Here is a 16,636-nt window from a genome sequence, read left to right as displayed (position 1 = left end):
ACAGTTGACATTTTTCATCTGTCAAAGCAGGAGATGCATGAAAATATAGTATTCCTGTTTTAACTCCTTAGGGGACATTCAGAATTTTTTTAACACTCGGCAGCATTCAAACAAAAGTACTTTTTAATGAACACCTAGAGTATGAAAATGAGTATCTGTGAATTTATTTAGAATTTCTGCATGCGTACAGACCCTGCAGTTGATTTTTCTTTTTTCTTTTTTTTTTTTTCCTTTTCTTTTTTGGTCTTCAGCTTGCATTTTTAACATTCTTTTTAAGGTAAGAGACAATGTCATGTAAATAAAAAAATAAACATTATCTTAGTAATACATATTGGGAGGAGTGTAGGATGGAGCTGCAGCATAATACTTGTTTTGGGAACTTAAAAATTTTTTATTCTTAGTCAAAGGAAATATGAAAAAGTACTGAACTATTTGAGAGCAAATTAATGAGAGATAATATAAATGGAAGGGAATTTTGGTAATTCTTTTCATACATTTCCCCCAGTGGTATTGATGCTTAGACATGAAAGAGTTAAACTTCTATCTGGAAGACCACAAGACAGATGAGAGCCATTTTCAGCTTGTCCTGTCCCTGCTGAAGCTCACTGAGTAGCACAGCATGGACTAGCGTGTTACACACACACTCTGCCTGTCTGGGGAATGTACACATTGTCCTTCCAAAATCAAACTTATTAGCACATGTAGAAAAGGGTGACTGACTTTGGGGCAGCTCTGCACTCAGAGCAGCATTCATGCTGCTGCAGTTAAAAGATTTCTTAGGTTTTGAGCGGAGAGAATGGAGAGATTTTAAATGAATTTTAAAATTTCTAATCCAGCTAGCCATAACACTTGTTTCCATCTCAAATGTCAAGTTGTAACATTGTCTGGAAATAAAGGGTAGGTTTATTAATGCTGGTTTTAAGCTGATCAATTACATTAGTGCTCTGCAACAGATTTTCTTACTTTTGTATTGTAATTGTAGATTATTGCCATAGGTCCTGGTTCTGTGCTTCTGATGGAAGTTTGGGGATTTTTTAAAAAGTATTTTTGAATAGTATCCTGAATTACAAAGATTTTGGGTCTGAGATTTCGGAAGTACAGATGATAGCTTTTTCCTGCTGTCAAAACCTCCAGTTATACTGAAGTCAAGTGTCACGGCTGTGGAAGGTTACAAAATCTGCTACCATTATCTAGTGTTACCTACACAATGCATTGCTTTAGGTGAGATGATGTTTTCCTGTAAGTTACATGTTTTCTTACAAAAGCTCTTCCGAGGAAAAGTACAGGTTTGGGTTTTTTTGGTGTCCCATGTGGTGCAAGGACCCTCCACTCTCAGCAGTGTTGTAAACTCCTGAATTTCCCCTCATAGTCTGTTAATAAAACCCTAACAGGGTGCAATTCAGATATTGCACTGTAAGGATTGTGACAGCTATGGTTGTATGACATAGAATAAGTACATACAGTGGTTACAGGAATAGTTTTGGAACTTCTGTTATCATAACTGCAGGGCTCCCTCTAAGCAGAGTGCTGAGAGTCATTAAGAATCACTTTTGATTTGTTACTATTACAGATTTTATGACAAAACAGCTTTACTTAAAAACGCAAAAGAAAACTGTACATTTTCTTTAAACAGATGGCTGCACTGCAGAGTCCCTTTTATGGTGATAAAATGAACTTGTACTCTCTGTGCAAGAAGATAGAACAGTGTGACTACCCACCTCTCCCTTCAGATCACTATTCAGAGGAAGTAAGTAATTTTCCTTTTCATGGGCTGGATCCCCAGTTTATGTAAGCTGGCATGCTTCCAGGGAAGTAAATGAACTTGTGTGATTTTATGTTATTTGCAGATTATGCCTATAAGTGTTTGCTTGTTGAACTCACTCAAATGTTGCTGTCAAAACAAGTCTCTCATGATTTATATTTGAGGGTATTAATGATGGAAACGTCACATTGCTAGATTCCTAATTTCATTGGGCTTCCTTGCAAGTATGACAAAACGCTTTCCCAGAATGCACAATGATATGTTCCACATGCCAGGATGGGATAGAGCCTTACATCTGTAGGGTGTTTTTCTAAAAACACGACTATACACGTTTATGTTGCACAGTAAATTAGTGCACTGGCCCTGTTCTCTAGGGGCCTGCATTAAAATAGATATAATGTAACTCAGTAGTAAAAACAAATTGTTCGGGTCCCATTTGTCTGCCTTATAAAACTGGGATGTGCTTCAAACAATTGAACAGCAGTTCTTTTGCAAGGAGTGGTTCTTGACAAGATTAAGAGTAAATTTCAGAGAAATATAGGCAGACATAATGTAATTGAATTTCAACAATATACTCCTGCAAATCTCAGCAGTGTTTGTTTTCAGCTGAGAGCTAACAGTTCTTACTGTCATTAGTGCATTTAAGGGGGAGTACTTGCTTTTATAAGCTCTAAAATGAAAAGAAGCTAAACAAAATAAATATTTTTCTTAGTGTAACAGAATGGAAAAATATAAATGCTTGCTTGTTAATGTTCTGAGATGCCAGTTTTGAAATACTTTCCCACTTTGAAAAGAACAGGGCAAACTGATAGAAGCTGTAAACCAAAGAACAGTTATTAGTAACCAATTCTAACTGAATTCAGACTACATGAATTAAAGATTACTTTGAAAACCCAAATAAACACAAGCACTGAAATACTTTTAATAAACATAAAGCATTATACAATTTATAGAGTAGGGGTTGTAATTCTGAACCTTAAATTTTCTTGCATTCACAGACAGTGATTGGACTATTAATAAAAGATTACTGCTCAGTGTTTTGTTTTGTATTTATAGTGACAATTCTCCCCTTTTATGAAACCAACTGGACTTAAAAAGATAATTTGATGATGTTACAAAGGATGAATAATGATCTATTGTGTAATTTATACACTCTAGCTCTTTGTGGGTTTGCCGATTAGTCGTTTTACCTTGGCCATTTTTAATTATTATTTGTTGTAGACTCTAAATATGGCAGTTCATCTAACCAACTTCAGAACTGGAGGCCTAGAAATACAGTAGGGTGTGAACAATAATGCAGAATGATAGCGAGAATGTCAGGGGCCGTTCTTTGTTGTGTCATTCATGCTGTCTTCCTTTTTCCATGAAGCACATGAATATTTCACATATCTGCATCCTCATCCTCTATTCTTCTTGACTAATTTTCAGACTGTCTGAATTTGCATTTCACATGGTAGCTGATTAGGAGATGCCGAATGCAGCAGCGAAGCCTCAGCAGGCGGTTTCCATGGTGACCTTCAGCAGGATTTTAATGATGATACCACTAGTGGCTCGTTGAAGTTGGCCTGCCTGCAAGGCTACTTCGCTGCAGCTAAGTGTGAAGTGGGAGATGTGGATTCCTAGCCAAGGGGCAAATATCAAAGTCTGGCCCAGATAGAAGGTCTTAGAGTTTGGGTGGGGAGAGAGGTTCCAGTTTTTCCTTACATCTGTATAGGTTTTTTTGTTTTGCAAACACATGCAAAGCACAACATGCTACTTTCTGTTTATTTCAAAGCAGACATGTACTTCTGCACCTTGGATAAGGCAGTTATCTGCAAAATACATGTAAGTTATTCTTAATGAGAGAATGAGAGCTATTATAGGTATTAGGTTAGAAAACAATTTCTTAAAAGAAGCCATCAGGTATGGAAACTGTAATGGGAATATTTTTATGTTCTGCTGTGAACACTTGTGTCTTCACTAAGGTACCTAGAAAACATACATTTATTACCTATTGCACTATTAAACCATTTTTAGTTTGTATAAAAATACTGTGCTGGCATGAACTGTAAAAAAGAGACACAAACAAGTGTGATCCATCATGTTTGAAACATTTAGCCCATTATTCTATATTCTGGAAATATAGATGTCAAACCTTTAACCAGGTGGGAAGGATACTCAGTGAGCAGTAAAGATCAGGCATCACTGAATAGTAAAACCCACTTCATTTTTTATGAAAAAGAATTTTCTGAAATAAAAACTTTACTGAGTGGATCTCTGCATCTTCTAATATAGATGTGTAAATACTTTCAGTAAACTTTTTGTAAGTAGATTTTAGTGAGTTTTAAGGTGTGACTTTTTTTAAAGTTTTGAAACCTCTGTAAGAGTAACGTGTTAGTAATTGTGTCACATCTGTGTCATCAGAGAAGAGTGTGACAGCAAGATGCACCTTTAGGTGGATAAATGGGTAATGTTTTTAAAAACTTTTGATTAGAAATTCTAATAGTCTGAGATGCATTTTCACAAACTATTGCTTCAGTGGTAGATACAAACCAAGATTTTCAGATGTTTGATAACTTTGGATATCTCAATTTTTTAATATCCCTTAAAAACATCTGGTATTCAGAGTCAGTACTCAGCATTTACTGAAGCTGTTCTGCTTTTGGGAATTCAAAGCTGGGGCTCCCTTGCCACCTCCAATCAATACTCTTAAAATCTTGTCAGCTAATATTAGTATCACATTGCTTTCATGATGAAGTTTTAAAATCTTCCCTTTGATTGAGGTGCATTTCTTCTAAAGTCCATTGCCAACCTCCTGCCCAGATATGAAAGCAGAAGGAGCCAGCAGGTCCACAATGGTAATGTTAGCTGCCAGCAGGTCTTGAGAAAAGCACTCAAAAAAAGGCTTTGAGAAGGTTTTATTCAGAGTAAGAACAGTGTTGTGTGTGGTTTTTTTAACCAAACTTCCCTTTATGAAAATTTCTCCATTTCAGCTGGCTAACAATGCAGAGTACTTGCATGTCATATTTCTGTCTTTCCCCACTCCTCCTGACTTGAGTGATAATTATTTATTTCATAGCTGAAAAACCTGCTAAAGTTAAAGAAAGTGTGTCCCAGTGCTCCAGTGTCAGGCTAAGCTCCAGGCTAAAGGCAGTCACTGTGCTAAGTGCACAGAGGAGGTTAAGAACAATAAGCAGACAAAGAAGTTTGCAGCTTGGGGAGGCAACAGAAGGTCCCTCTGGCTCAGTCTGCTCTGCCTCTTGGCCAGTCTGTGCCAGGTAGTAAAAAATCACTTCTATCTCTAATGATAGTCTGATTTTAGACTCCCAGTGACTCTTCCCATGACATTGGTGAGCTTTTCAGATACACTGGAAGTTTTATTAGTACTAGAAGGGCTGACAGATGGATTTCAGGTTTATTGAAATGGATATTCCTGTAGGAGTAAAGGATCAGCGCTATAACCAGTGCTATCCAGTGTCCCAGTTTCAGTCCTGAAAGCTGTGTTCCCATGTAATTTTTCATCCTGTGTAGCAGAAGTAATTCACCTTCTTCCAAGGGTTTGCTGTTCAGTTACAAGGCTCAAAAGAGCTCAAGGATTTTGAAATTACTCAGGAATCTGCACTATTGTTGTGCAGCGTCCCAGACAACATGGTCAGCTCAGCATTCCTGCCTTACCACTGAGATTCTGGACGTTCCAAGAGAAGAGGGGCATAGAGATACTGCAGTAATTGCAGTGACTGCCATTTACAGAGGTCAGTGACAAGGCTTCTCAAGTGCCCAACAGGTAAATTTCTTGAAGAGTTATTTCTGCTGCTCTACGAGCAGTAAAGTATTGATAAACATCTAGAAAAAAACAGGAGAAAACCCACTCTGCTTCCCCTCTGATGCTGGCTTTGTGGGTTTTAACCCTTCAAGGTCCTTTTTGAAGACTATTCACTGTATGCAGTTCTGTTGAACAGATGGAAGTCTTCCCAAAGAAAGAGAAACGTATACAGTCAGGATTAGATGTATTTTGCAGATAAATTATACCTGTATTCTCTTCACAAAATGTTTGCTTATTTGACTCTAGTTTCAGGCTTGATGGTGTTGGATGTTCTTCAGTCTTTCCTGTTTTCTGTGCAGGCTGTCTGAGGTGTTGCATGGCAAGCTGCTCATCTCTGTTTATACTGTGCCTCCTGCTTACCCTGTGTCCCACCTGCTTCTTCTGCAGGAGATTGTTTGGCTTGCATGTTTGTATTACATGCTGGCAATTATTATTTCTTACAGTAGCTAATGATTTCCAGCATTCTGTTCTTCAAATGTTTGGGAGTTATTGCAGGCTAATAGTTTTTATTGCCACTGGCATTGTATTTTGTTTATTGACTGCCAGAAGCAACATGATGGCTTTTATAACTCCATTAGTCAGAATATACTTAATGTATTTAAAATGCAAATAGCAAGTCTGTTACAGATTATTTTTATTTAATACATTTCTTTTCAATCCAGAAATCGGACCACTATCCTCAGAATTATCTCATTTTTTAATATTAAGCTCTTCTTGCTAAAGAATGGGATGTCTAATGACATACATTTTATACTGTTGAATACAAAAAATTAGAAAAAGATACTGTTGAATAAAAAAAAATTGTATTCAACTGTACATAATGTACATAAACTGTACATTATGTACAATTTATCTGCAAGGGCTACTGGACAAAGCTTTATAGAGTGGTATGCAGTACTTCTTCCTTAACTTCAGGAATTCTTGTTCCTGTGCATTTAAATTAATCTTCAGAAGAGTGAAAGGAGTATAATTATAATTTAAAATCCTTCTTGTTCTTTTTCTAAAAAGCAGGAAGGAAACTCTCTAATGGCAGGTTTAAAGAGGCAGCCTATGTTACTTGGGAATAATGAGGGTGATGAGGTCGCTCTGTGTTAGTTGCAATGATTACAGATTTTTTTTCAATAATCCTACCTAGTAGTTGGCTGGGAGACCAAACCAAATTTGATCTATTGCCATAGAAGACTGGATCACAATGTGTTTGTTGCAGTGTCCTCCTCCCACTCCCCCCTCACCTGTCCCCAGTGTTATAAGGAGGTCCAGGAGGATTTGGCAAAACTACTTAAAAGCATAAAGGAAGATCCTCAGAGTTGGTTAAATTGTTATTGCAAAGCACCTGTGAACACTTCAGTAAGTCAGTATGAAAGAGGATGTATGTTCCACATTGAAAAATGCTTAGGAGATGCACACAATTTAAAATAGAAGCCCTATCAGAAGGTTATTCATACAATATATTAAGTTCTAAAGTCATAAATTCTTCGGCATATCAGTGGAGGGAGAAAAGGCTGCAAATATCCTTTGTGAAGGCAATGAGAAGTATGCAGGTGCTGTGGAAGCTCTTTTGGGTTTCTTATGCTGAGTATGCCTATTAAAAACACCCATTAGGTTATGGTGCTTCTGGAAACACGGGATTTTCTGGTCATAGTGATTTGTTTGTTAGCAGATAGGGGCTTTTGTGAATATTTATTCATTCTGTGCTTCTTTACATAGAGAACACTATAAACAATCTAATCCTAAGGATGTATATCAAGATGTAGCCCAAAGCTTATTTATTCCAGTATCATGTCTTCAGCAGTGGACAAGTGGAGTAACAGGGCCAGCATAATATGGTACTTGCCCAAAATACTTTCTCAGCTTCCACTTTTAAGTTCAGATGTTTCCTCAAGGGTGGAGTCCTTGTAACAGGTAGCCTTCAATGGGTTTAATTTGTTCAGTAGCTGAATTGAATGTGTGTGTATTGGTAGCTCCTGGCAGCAGGAGGTTCTGGGGGTTAACTGTGTGTTAGATGGAGCACCACTGCCTTTTGTTTGTTGGGCCCTGTCAGGCAGAAATGCCATTTATTGCTGGCTAACTCCTGTATGGGGACTGAATGAGCAAAGCAGCCCTCGTTTACCTTCGCTCTGTGCTCCTTTCAGTCTTCGGGCTTTGCAGGCACAGCTGTCCAGAAACACAGGGAATTTTCTATGAATTATGTGGGACTGGACTAAATGCATGTCTAAAGTTGTATGTTGAAAGGATTAGAACTTGAATTTGCTCATCAGTTTTTCTGGCCAGCGGTGCAAAATGCAGAAATCGGGGGAGTGCTTTGCATAGGTGTTTGCACAAGGCAGCGTGCGAGCGGAGAGGGAGGGCTGCCCGTGTGCTGTGCAGAATCGCCGTTTGCCTAATTTTTGCCAGTTCTCTTAATTTGAATTTGATAACGCACAAATCCTGCTTGTAAGAAGGCCAACGCTCCTGTCATGTTCTCTCCCTCTCGTAGCTGCGACAATTAGTTAATATGTGCATCAACCCGGATCCGGAGAAGCGCCCAGACATCACCTACGTGTACGATGTAGCGAAACGCATGCACGCACACACCGCCAGCAGCTGAGCAGCCAGCCGAGCCCCGGGAAAGGAGCAGCGAGAACCAAGTGCTTTCAATAAATCATCCCACCTCTCCGTGTGTGTTACACAAATGTAATTATTTGAAGCTTACTGTTGTGCTTTGAATTGTAAACCAATTTATATACAAGCTTTGTTGTTTTCTATTTCTGGGTTTTGTATTTTTTACTAACTTGCGGTTGTACAACAGGTTTAAATATGTAAAGCATAATTTTAAGATGCTGCGAACCGCTGTTTCCATGTTAGTAGGTTCAAGTATACTTTCTGTAATAACAAAATTGTATTCAGTTGGGCCTCAGTTCTAAAACACAGTTGCACTTTTGCACATGATACAGATATTAGGCTTATTATCAAGAAGCAAAATGTCTGAATCTCTCACCTTTTTAGTAATTTATGGAAAGTATGAATCAGCACAGTTAACTTTATTTTAATCTTTGTTCAAAGAGGAACATAATTATTACAGGAGCTTATTGTATTTTATATTGAATTGTAATTTGCAGTTCTTTCTGTAAGAGTAGACAAGGAATAGAATTAGTTCTCTGCTTGCCAAATGCAATGGAAAAATAATTTCAGGAAAAATTGTCATGCTGAAATTTTTGTAATGTCCCCTTTTGTTTTATTAGTCTCTGTTAATACGCAAAACATTTGTTGGAGGTTTTCTGGGAAAATTTAAGGTGTTGATTCAGCAGTCGGGTCGTTTTCAATAGACTTGTGCAGCACTGCCCTGGGGCAATGGAGTCTGCATAGTTCAGTCTTAAAAACATGCAGATGCTTCTTGTAGCCAATAGGGTTCTTTTGTGGCTGTCCTTCGAGCAGGTCTGATTAAAAGATGTGATCTTTAAGTTACAACTTCCCAGCTGTTTGTGTATATGTCACTGTTTGTAGATTTTTGTGTTTAAAATAATTTGAATGACCTTACAGTATATTTAAATTTTAATTTTTTTTTCCTAAATATTGAAATCTTTTGGCAAAGATATAATAGTCTAGTATAACACAAAATGTATTCTACATAAATGTATGATCTTTGTATACTATATCCTGAGACTTAGTTTTATATTTAGCAGAAGTAGATTATAGCTTTTATGTTTAAGAGAAAGTTGCCACGCCTTAATTTGGAAAATAATTATATATGCAAACTATCTTACAGATACTTTATTAGTTTAAAAGGAAATGCTGAATATTTTTGTTAGACCTTAGTGCCTTTTGGGGTATGCTTATATAATATTTTCATTGTTAAGGAAGGAATGTGTCTTGTTTTTAAATGTGGTAAAAATGGAGAGTGAAATGAAATTCCTTGAGTTTCAAGACTGAACTTTTTTTACGGAGCTGTCAAAAGGTAATTATTATCAGTGGCAGCAGCTAGGGAGCTGTTAGTGTCAGTTAAGTCTTTTTCTTTATGTGGCTAAAAAGTTAGTTCAAATAAAAGCAGAAGTATGTACCTACATATGTAGGGTCTAGATGCGGCCACATCCATGCATTCTTAGATTTTTTTTTTTTTGCTGATTTGTTTCTCTATGCAGCTGTAATTTTTATTTGATGTAATTCTCAAAGACTAAAAGAAACATTAGTGGAGTTTGTGTTCAAGGGAAGGGGTCAGGGTTGTTTTCGGTTTTGTATTTTTTAAAACTACAAATATTATGAAAATTGTGTTTGAAAAAGGAAAAAAAGGGAGCCTTTTTAGATGGCATGTGCCAGATCATCAGCTTATCTTAATACATACTTTTTTTTAATTTTTTGGTTCCAAGTTTTGTAGGACAAATTGTATGAAACTGTAGTTTTATTTCTCTCTTCTGTGTGCACTTAACCTTATAGAACTTCAGTGAACCAGTTTGTTGGAAAGAAGTATTTGAGAAATTTTGGGTTGTTTTTAGCAACCTCTAGAAAACCTTTGTTTTCATTTATTAAATGGTTATATAATTTAAAACCAGATGGTTATATTCTCTAACAATTTTTCACGTGTCGTAGAATGAAATGCTTTGAATTGAAAAAAGCAGCACAATATTTGCTTGACTCCCAGAATTAGTTCTAATATGCACGAGTACTCAATTTTTTTTTCTGAAATATATTAGAGCATTTAAAAATCACTGAAAAGCCCCCAAATGCAATGCAGGCTTTTAGTATCTAATATTATGCATCAAGTATTGAACTGTTCCTGCCAGAAACTGCTGATAGATATCCCTCCCCTGGAAGAGTATGTTGAGTAAAAGAATAATGAGTTAAGAGTTAGCAAATGTGCATACTTAAGCATTTAAATTTTTTAGCAATGTGTGTGGGTTTTTTTAGTATTTATGATTACATATTGTGCTAAGGAAAAGAAATAGTTGTTCCTGACTTAAAATCTGTGAAATGAATGGTGCACCTGACTTTGGTACCAAACTCTGTAATTAAAAAGCCAATGTGGGTTAATAGAACTGCTTACATAAGTGGGGATTGTAGAATCTCTCCCTAAAGTAAAATACCTGGTAACATGAAAATGATAAGTCTTGCTATAATACTCCAATGTATGCTATGTGCTTATGAAATATTTTCTTTTCCAAACCACCATGCTATTTTTCATATGTTGATGATAACATTTGGCACTATTTATTTTAAGCTATGGCATTATGTGTTTATTTTCTTGAAAGGAAAAATGTTACATTTCTACCCAAAACGTCTGACCAGCTCCTCCTTTTATTTCAGTAATGCTCCAGTATTAACTTACGTCAGGAGTGAACTTTTTGTGCTTTGAATGACATTGCATAAAATCCTTTTGTCTCAAAAGCTCCCCTGCTGTGCAGTAGTCCAATAACAATAAAACATACAGATATTAAATTTAATATAAAAATTATAGCGCTTCTATTATATTTTTTCCAACTTTTCTTTTTTAGAGATATATATGTGTTACAGTAGATGCTGCCTATCGTGTGGACAACTTACTGCTTCCAGTAGTTGATTCTAGGTGAGATTTCTTGACTGTAACAAAAGATAGTATATTAAAAAAATCATTTTTGTATTATTTGTTAAAAAATTATCTAAAAATATTACATCCAATGTTTTGTGTGTTTTAAACTAAAAATTTAAGATAAATTTAAAATAATTTTCAATATTACAATATGTGATAAAGCATGAAAATAACAAAGAGCTCCCATTATAGCCCCAGTCCTGTGAGCTCTTGTTTATATTCCAGCTGGTTTTTATGTAATTTCAGTAATTTTGAGTGAACCACATCTACACACACAAACAGTAATCAGTAGGATAGCTAGAAATGATGTGCCCAGCTCACTTTTTATACTCTCTGTGTGTCACTGGTTTGGTAGCAGGGAATAATTTGGGTTTTCTCCCCTGTTTTGTTGTACTCTTAATGATCCAGCTCCCCAATTGTGTGAGCAGGCAGTAGAAGTGTGTTGTCTTTTTGTAATGAGCAGAAACTTTAAAAACATGCCAGTATAGCAGAAGATGAAATGCAGTATTAGAAGTGTCTGAGAAGGCTGGTGTTTTATTCATGCTCCTGATTAAGAAAGCCGTAGAGTGAAATTCTTGACAGAGGCTTGGAAATGGAGAAGAACTTTTGTGCCAGCGGTTCTCAGATAACTCTGAATGGGACCCAAAATCGCAGTGATGTTTGTTTGCAGCAATCTGTCTGCTTAATCTCTTATCTTTGCTGTTATACAGTGTGGTATATGAGAATCTTAGCAGCTGAGTTGGGGTGTTGGTGAATGCTGCATTAGCTGTGTGAGCTGGTAGGGACAGGAGGTGATGTGAGGGAGAGCCAGTGAAGGGCTTCTGGTCTTGTTTTGTGAAGACATAAAGGTGCTGGATGGCAGAGGTCAAATCACTGGTTTTTCATAATTTTTAATAGTTTTTAATAGTCTTTATCTACTTGAACAGTCAAATTTTTCCCAACCCAGCCATCTCTCCAAATTACCTAGCCAGTGGCAGTGTTGGCAGTGCCTTTTGAATTTCTGATCTCTGGTTTGATCTGGGTGAGTAAATCTTTCTGGCAAGGAGGGAAATAGAGGTGTGGACCCTGTTTGATGGGGTGCTACTTACATTTCTGAACATTACTCAAATATAGATATTTAGAGTTTTTAAAAATTTATTCTCTTCTCTCATGTTTTTTAAAAAGTATTTTCCATTCGTATTCACCACTCAAGTTCTGTGACTCCTGGCTTTTGCTTCTGCTTTGTTAGTCCTGTTGTCAGCCTTACCCTCTTCCTGGTTTGAAGTCCTCTGCCTAGTTTTCCTAGTGGTCATTAGTTTGCATCTTTCTTTGTGTGTTTGCTAAACTCAACCCATTTCAGTCTTTTCAAATTTCATCCATCCCCATGGGCAAGCCCAGTTCATTTCCCCTGATCAGTACTTTAATCCTTTGTTCTTCATTCTGTTTTTCTAGCACAATGCCTGTGATTTCTAGTTTTAGATAGATTTTCTTACTGCCTCAATCATTCCCATGACCTTGTCTTTGCTAAATACTGTTCACTTTATTATCTCTCATTTCTAAATTCCCTTTCTCTGATCACTACCTGCTCTGTTTCAGCTTATCTGTCTTTCTCTCTCCTCTACCCTGTCACTCACTCCTTTTGGGATCTCCAGTCTATTAACCTTTTTGACTCCTTCGTCTTCACTGCTGCCTCCTTCCTTCATTGGCCTCACTTCTTTTTACTCACTGGTCTTTATTTTTATCTCTATCTGCTTCTCTGTACATGGTTTCTTTGGCTGCTTCTCATGCTGCCCTGTCTCCATTCCTCCCTCCAGACGTATTCTCTTGTAATTTCTTAATTTCCATTCCAACCTTTCTGAATATCTGAAGAGTGTGTCAGCACAACACAGCTTTGGACTCAGCTTTGCCTTACCTGCTTTAGTGCTCTTCCCAAATGGACTTTTAAACCACTTTTATCTCACCTTCTTTTTCTTGTTGAGCTTGGTTGCAGATCTGCTGTTCATATTCGTTCTCCATTCATTCTTGATACAAAATCTTCAATCCTGATTTTGTTGCATAACAAGATCCTTTTCAAGGTTGTTTTTAGTCTCAGGATCTGTTTCTGAGCTGAGCTTCTCTGCCTCTTAACCGTGCAAGTTTGCCCTTTTTATTTGTGTATCTTTTATGCCTCTCATTCCTTTCACTGAATTACTTCTTCCTTCAGTAACAACCAAGTTTCTCTTTCATCTGTCTTTAAGGGGATGGCACCATCATCATAACTGTTTCTGGTTTTTAATAATTTGTCCTTTTTTCTCCCTCTCATGTGATTTCATGTACCTAAACACCCTCTCTCCAGGTTTTTTTTTGATTTTTTAAATGTTGCACTTCATTTGAATGCCCCAAAAATCCAGTGCTTCTCCCCCCTAGTCTGGTTCTCCCATGGTTGTATCTCTGGATTATTCCTTTAGTATCTAGCCAGCCTCAGACCTGCTCAGATTCAAAGATCTAATTTTTATTTCTGACTTCCTCTAGACTATTTTCTAACATCCCTGACAATTTTACTTGCCTGTTTTCCAAGGCCACAACCTTTCTATCTCTGACACTTCTCCCATGCCTGCGTATCAAATGTCTGGGAGTTGGATGTATCAGAATCCAGCCCTCTTCACTATCTGTTCTTTATTATCTTTTATCTTCACTGATTTAACCTCTGTGTCATTTTGGCTTCTTTTCTCCCTTCAAAGTATCAAAATTGACAGGACTAAACTGTCATTGGGCTTTCACTGTTTTGTGTGCTGAAGAAGGAACTCCACCAAATTACTACTTGTTTTGTGTTTTAAAGAGCCCTGAATCCCACAAATCTGATCTTATTCCAGTACTGTAGAGTTGGAACAGATTGCTTCTCCAAGTATGTCAGAAATCCTTGAATTTGGGCCTTTAGTTTTCTGTCATTTCAGATAAAGAGATTTTTCCCTTAATTGCTTTGTATTTACTGTGTGTAACTTTGTCTTGTTGCTGCACATAGAGCTAACAGTTGTTTTCCTGCTATAGCAACTTGATTTCAGTGCTTTTACTATTGCTTGAAATAAGAACGTGCCTGAGAGCTTCCCTGGCTGAGCCCAGAGTTGGGCACAAGGCTCCTCTCTGTTGCTGTGCCTGCCCAGACCCTCCAGGTGCTGGACTGAGCTCAGTACTGCTTCTCTACCCACCCTGCCCTAACACAAAACCAAACCAAAGCTGCCTCTGTGGTGGCTGCATGGTTTTCTGGGTGGGTGCACGGTCTGACTTCACACTTTCAGCAGGCTTTCAGAGGTGGAAGATTGTGTGTTTGCAGAGATTCAATGTTGGTTATATTGTCTGGCCTTTGACTGCTCATAATTATCCTGATACGTTGAGGTTGAGAAATGAAAATCTCTGTAAAACTAAGAAGTTTGATGTTTTGGAACTGGGAGTTACAAAGCTGAATGTTACATTTGGTGTGGGTATATGCATATTTGTTGATTTTATATTTACACCAGGGTAATTATCTTGTTTTAGAGGATCACTTGTTTGCTGGGACAAAAAAAAAAATCCAGTACTTTTCAGGCTTTATATTAATTCCTTGTTGCCTGCCTGTATCACATTATGCAGTTAGTTCTTCTACAGCTGCCTAGTAGTCGGTGCTGGCCTTAAATCTTTTGCCTAATTGCAATTTTCTGTCAAATGGAATTAAAAGTAGAAAATTATTGAGTCTTTCATGATAGTTTCACTTGTTTTTCATTTAAACCCTAGCAATAGATAGAGCTCTCAACCAGGAAGAGAAATGGTCCCTAGGATAAAACAGATGTTCTGGGATTCCTTACTTCCTTTCCACCTCCCAGTCCCTGTTTCTCTGGCATCCATGGGACACTCACAGGGATTATGGCACTGCCAATGTATCGAGGGGCAATAGAAACTTTCTCAGTGTGGACAGGAGATCTCCCAGTTGAAAATGACTAGGAATATATTTGGTATTGTTATACAGCTGATAATTGCAAATGTGTAAAGAGTAATTAAAAAAATCTGTGCTTGCTGTTACAAAAAGAATTTTACATTATGCAAAGGCCTTTTAATGTGGTCTTGGTCTTCTTCAGTAGACTTAATTTGGTGCTTGTTCCTTTGATTTCAGTCATTCTGGACTGTTGTAAAGATGATTCATTAAAGATGAATGTTGTTTATTGTTGGGAGTGGGGAAACAGGAGACATTCACTGATTTGTTTGTATTTGGCTGCTGATTGTGCTTGAATCAAATTTTATAATAATTCACATTGGAATGGACGTTGAGAGAAGTCTCTAGTCCAGCTTCCTGCTGAGAGCTGAGTCAGTGCTGAATTCAGAGCAGGGCTTCAGGCTTCAGCAAGATCTAGAAACCCTCAAGGGAGGGTGGTGGAGCAGCTTCTGTGGGCAGCCTGCTCCAGTGCCTCACTGTAAACCTTGTTTGCCTCCTGTGCCTCGTGTGCAGCCAGAAACTTCTCAGTTACAAGTTGTGGCCATTCTTTGTTCTTCTGCCACCCCTCAAATGTTCTTTATATTGCAAAAAGGTAAGTCAAGTGCTGGGACAAAGAGAGAACTTAGGATGTTTTATTTTCTGAAAATTTGTTATTGCTAACAAATATGTTCACGTAGTACTTGTGCATCCTGTATGACGTGTACACCGTATTCATTTGCAACTCGAGTGTAAAATAAAAATTTTGGCAGTAAAACTTGATACAAACGTTCTGTGGTGTTTATGGCCTGGATTTTCTCAATTGCTACCTTTCAAATCTGCTAAATGTTTCCTGGCAGATCACAATTGTGCCTGCCATGGTGAAGCAGGGAAGTTGGGATCCTGAAAATAATCCTCTGCTTCTCTTTTCTGGAGCCTGCTCTGGGGAAGGGAGCTTAGCACTGGGGATGGGATGGGAAGAAGATGAAGCCAGTGTCAGATCACTGCTGGTTATGGGAACCTTACTTTAAACTCAAGTGTTGGTGGAAACTTGTTTGGAGAGATTTATCAAAATTGAAATTTGAGGAGGAAAATGACTGGAGCAGGGTCAGATTTCAGAGCAGTAGGTTTTTTTGGGTTTTTTTGGAAAATTTTGCCCTGTGTTAAATGAGAGCTTGAAACTTCTGCCAACAAACTTCTTGGGAGCAAATAAAGAATATGACAAATAGATTAAGTTTCAAATCTGTCAAGTTCTTTGAGGAAACAATTTCTGTAAAGTAAGAATAATTTATTGATGTTATAAAATATCATTTAACAGTTACCAGTCTGGCAAGAGGGTGGTGGTGGCTGTGTGTAATTCTTTTTTGAACACTTTAAAAAAGTGTTCAAAGGTTAAAAAAAATGAAGTGGCAGATGATTTAGAGCTTTTACTCTTGTGGGAGAATATTTGAAAAGGTAATTGCCAAATGTGGTGTGCATTTTTAACTTTTTAATTGCTTTTAAATTCAGTATGCATTTTTATCAATAATAATTTTTGTTCCTCATTCTGGAACAAGTCATTATTTTAGATTCTGATTTCTGCATGATGTGATGTATTAAGAGTAAAATTCTTCCTGCTGTACTTTTCCTTACTGG

The 16,636-nt window shown here is 37.3% G+C and overlaps 1 protein-coding gene across 5 annotated transcripts in view; it reads left to right on the top strand.

The window, feature by feature from the left end:
- Positions 1-15,784, top strand: part of NEK7 (NIMA related kinase 7) — a 68,191-nt gene extending 52,407 nt beyond the window's left edge. For 3 of the 5 annotated variants that reach the window (XM_038144021.1, XM_038144019.1, XM_038144020.1), the window contains 2 exons: positions 1,634-1,747; positions 8,041-15,784. In XM_038144021.1, coding sequence (XP_037999949.1) covers positions 1,634-1,747; positions 8,041-8,151 — 225 coding nt within the window. In that variant the 3' untranslated portion in view covers positions 8,152-15,784. Of the gene's footprint in view, positions 1-251; positions 278-1,633; positions 1,748-8,040 lie in introns of all 5 variants that reach the window. The other 2 variants (XR_005257752.1, XM_038144022.1) reach the window with 2 other exon arrangements.
- Positions 15,785-16,636: the final 852 nt, after the last annotated feature.

Source organism: Motacilla alba, chromosome 8 (genome assembly GCF_015832195.1).
Source record: "Motacilla alba alba isolate MOTALB_02 chromosome 8, Motacilla_alba_V1.0_pri, whole genome shotgun sequence".
NCBI classification, from domain to species: domain Eukaryota; kingdom Metazoa; phylum Chordata; class Aves; order Passeriformes; family Motacillidae; genus Motacilla; species Motacilla alba.
The sequence above is the reverse complement of the archived record's forward strand: the minus strand, read 5'-3'. Positions and strand labels throughout refer to the sequence as shown.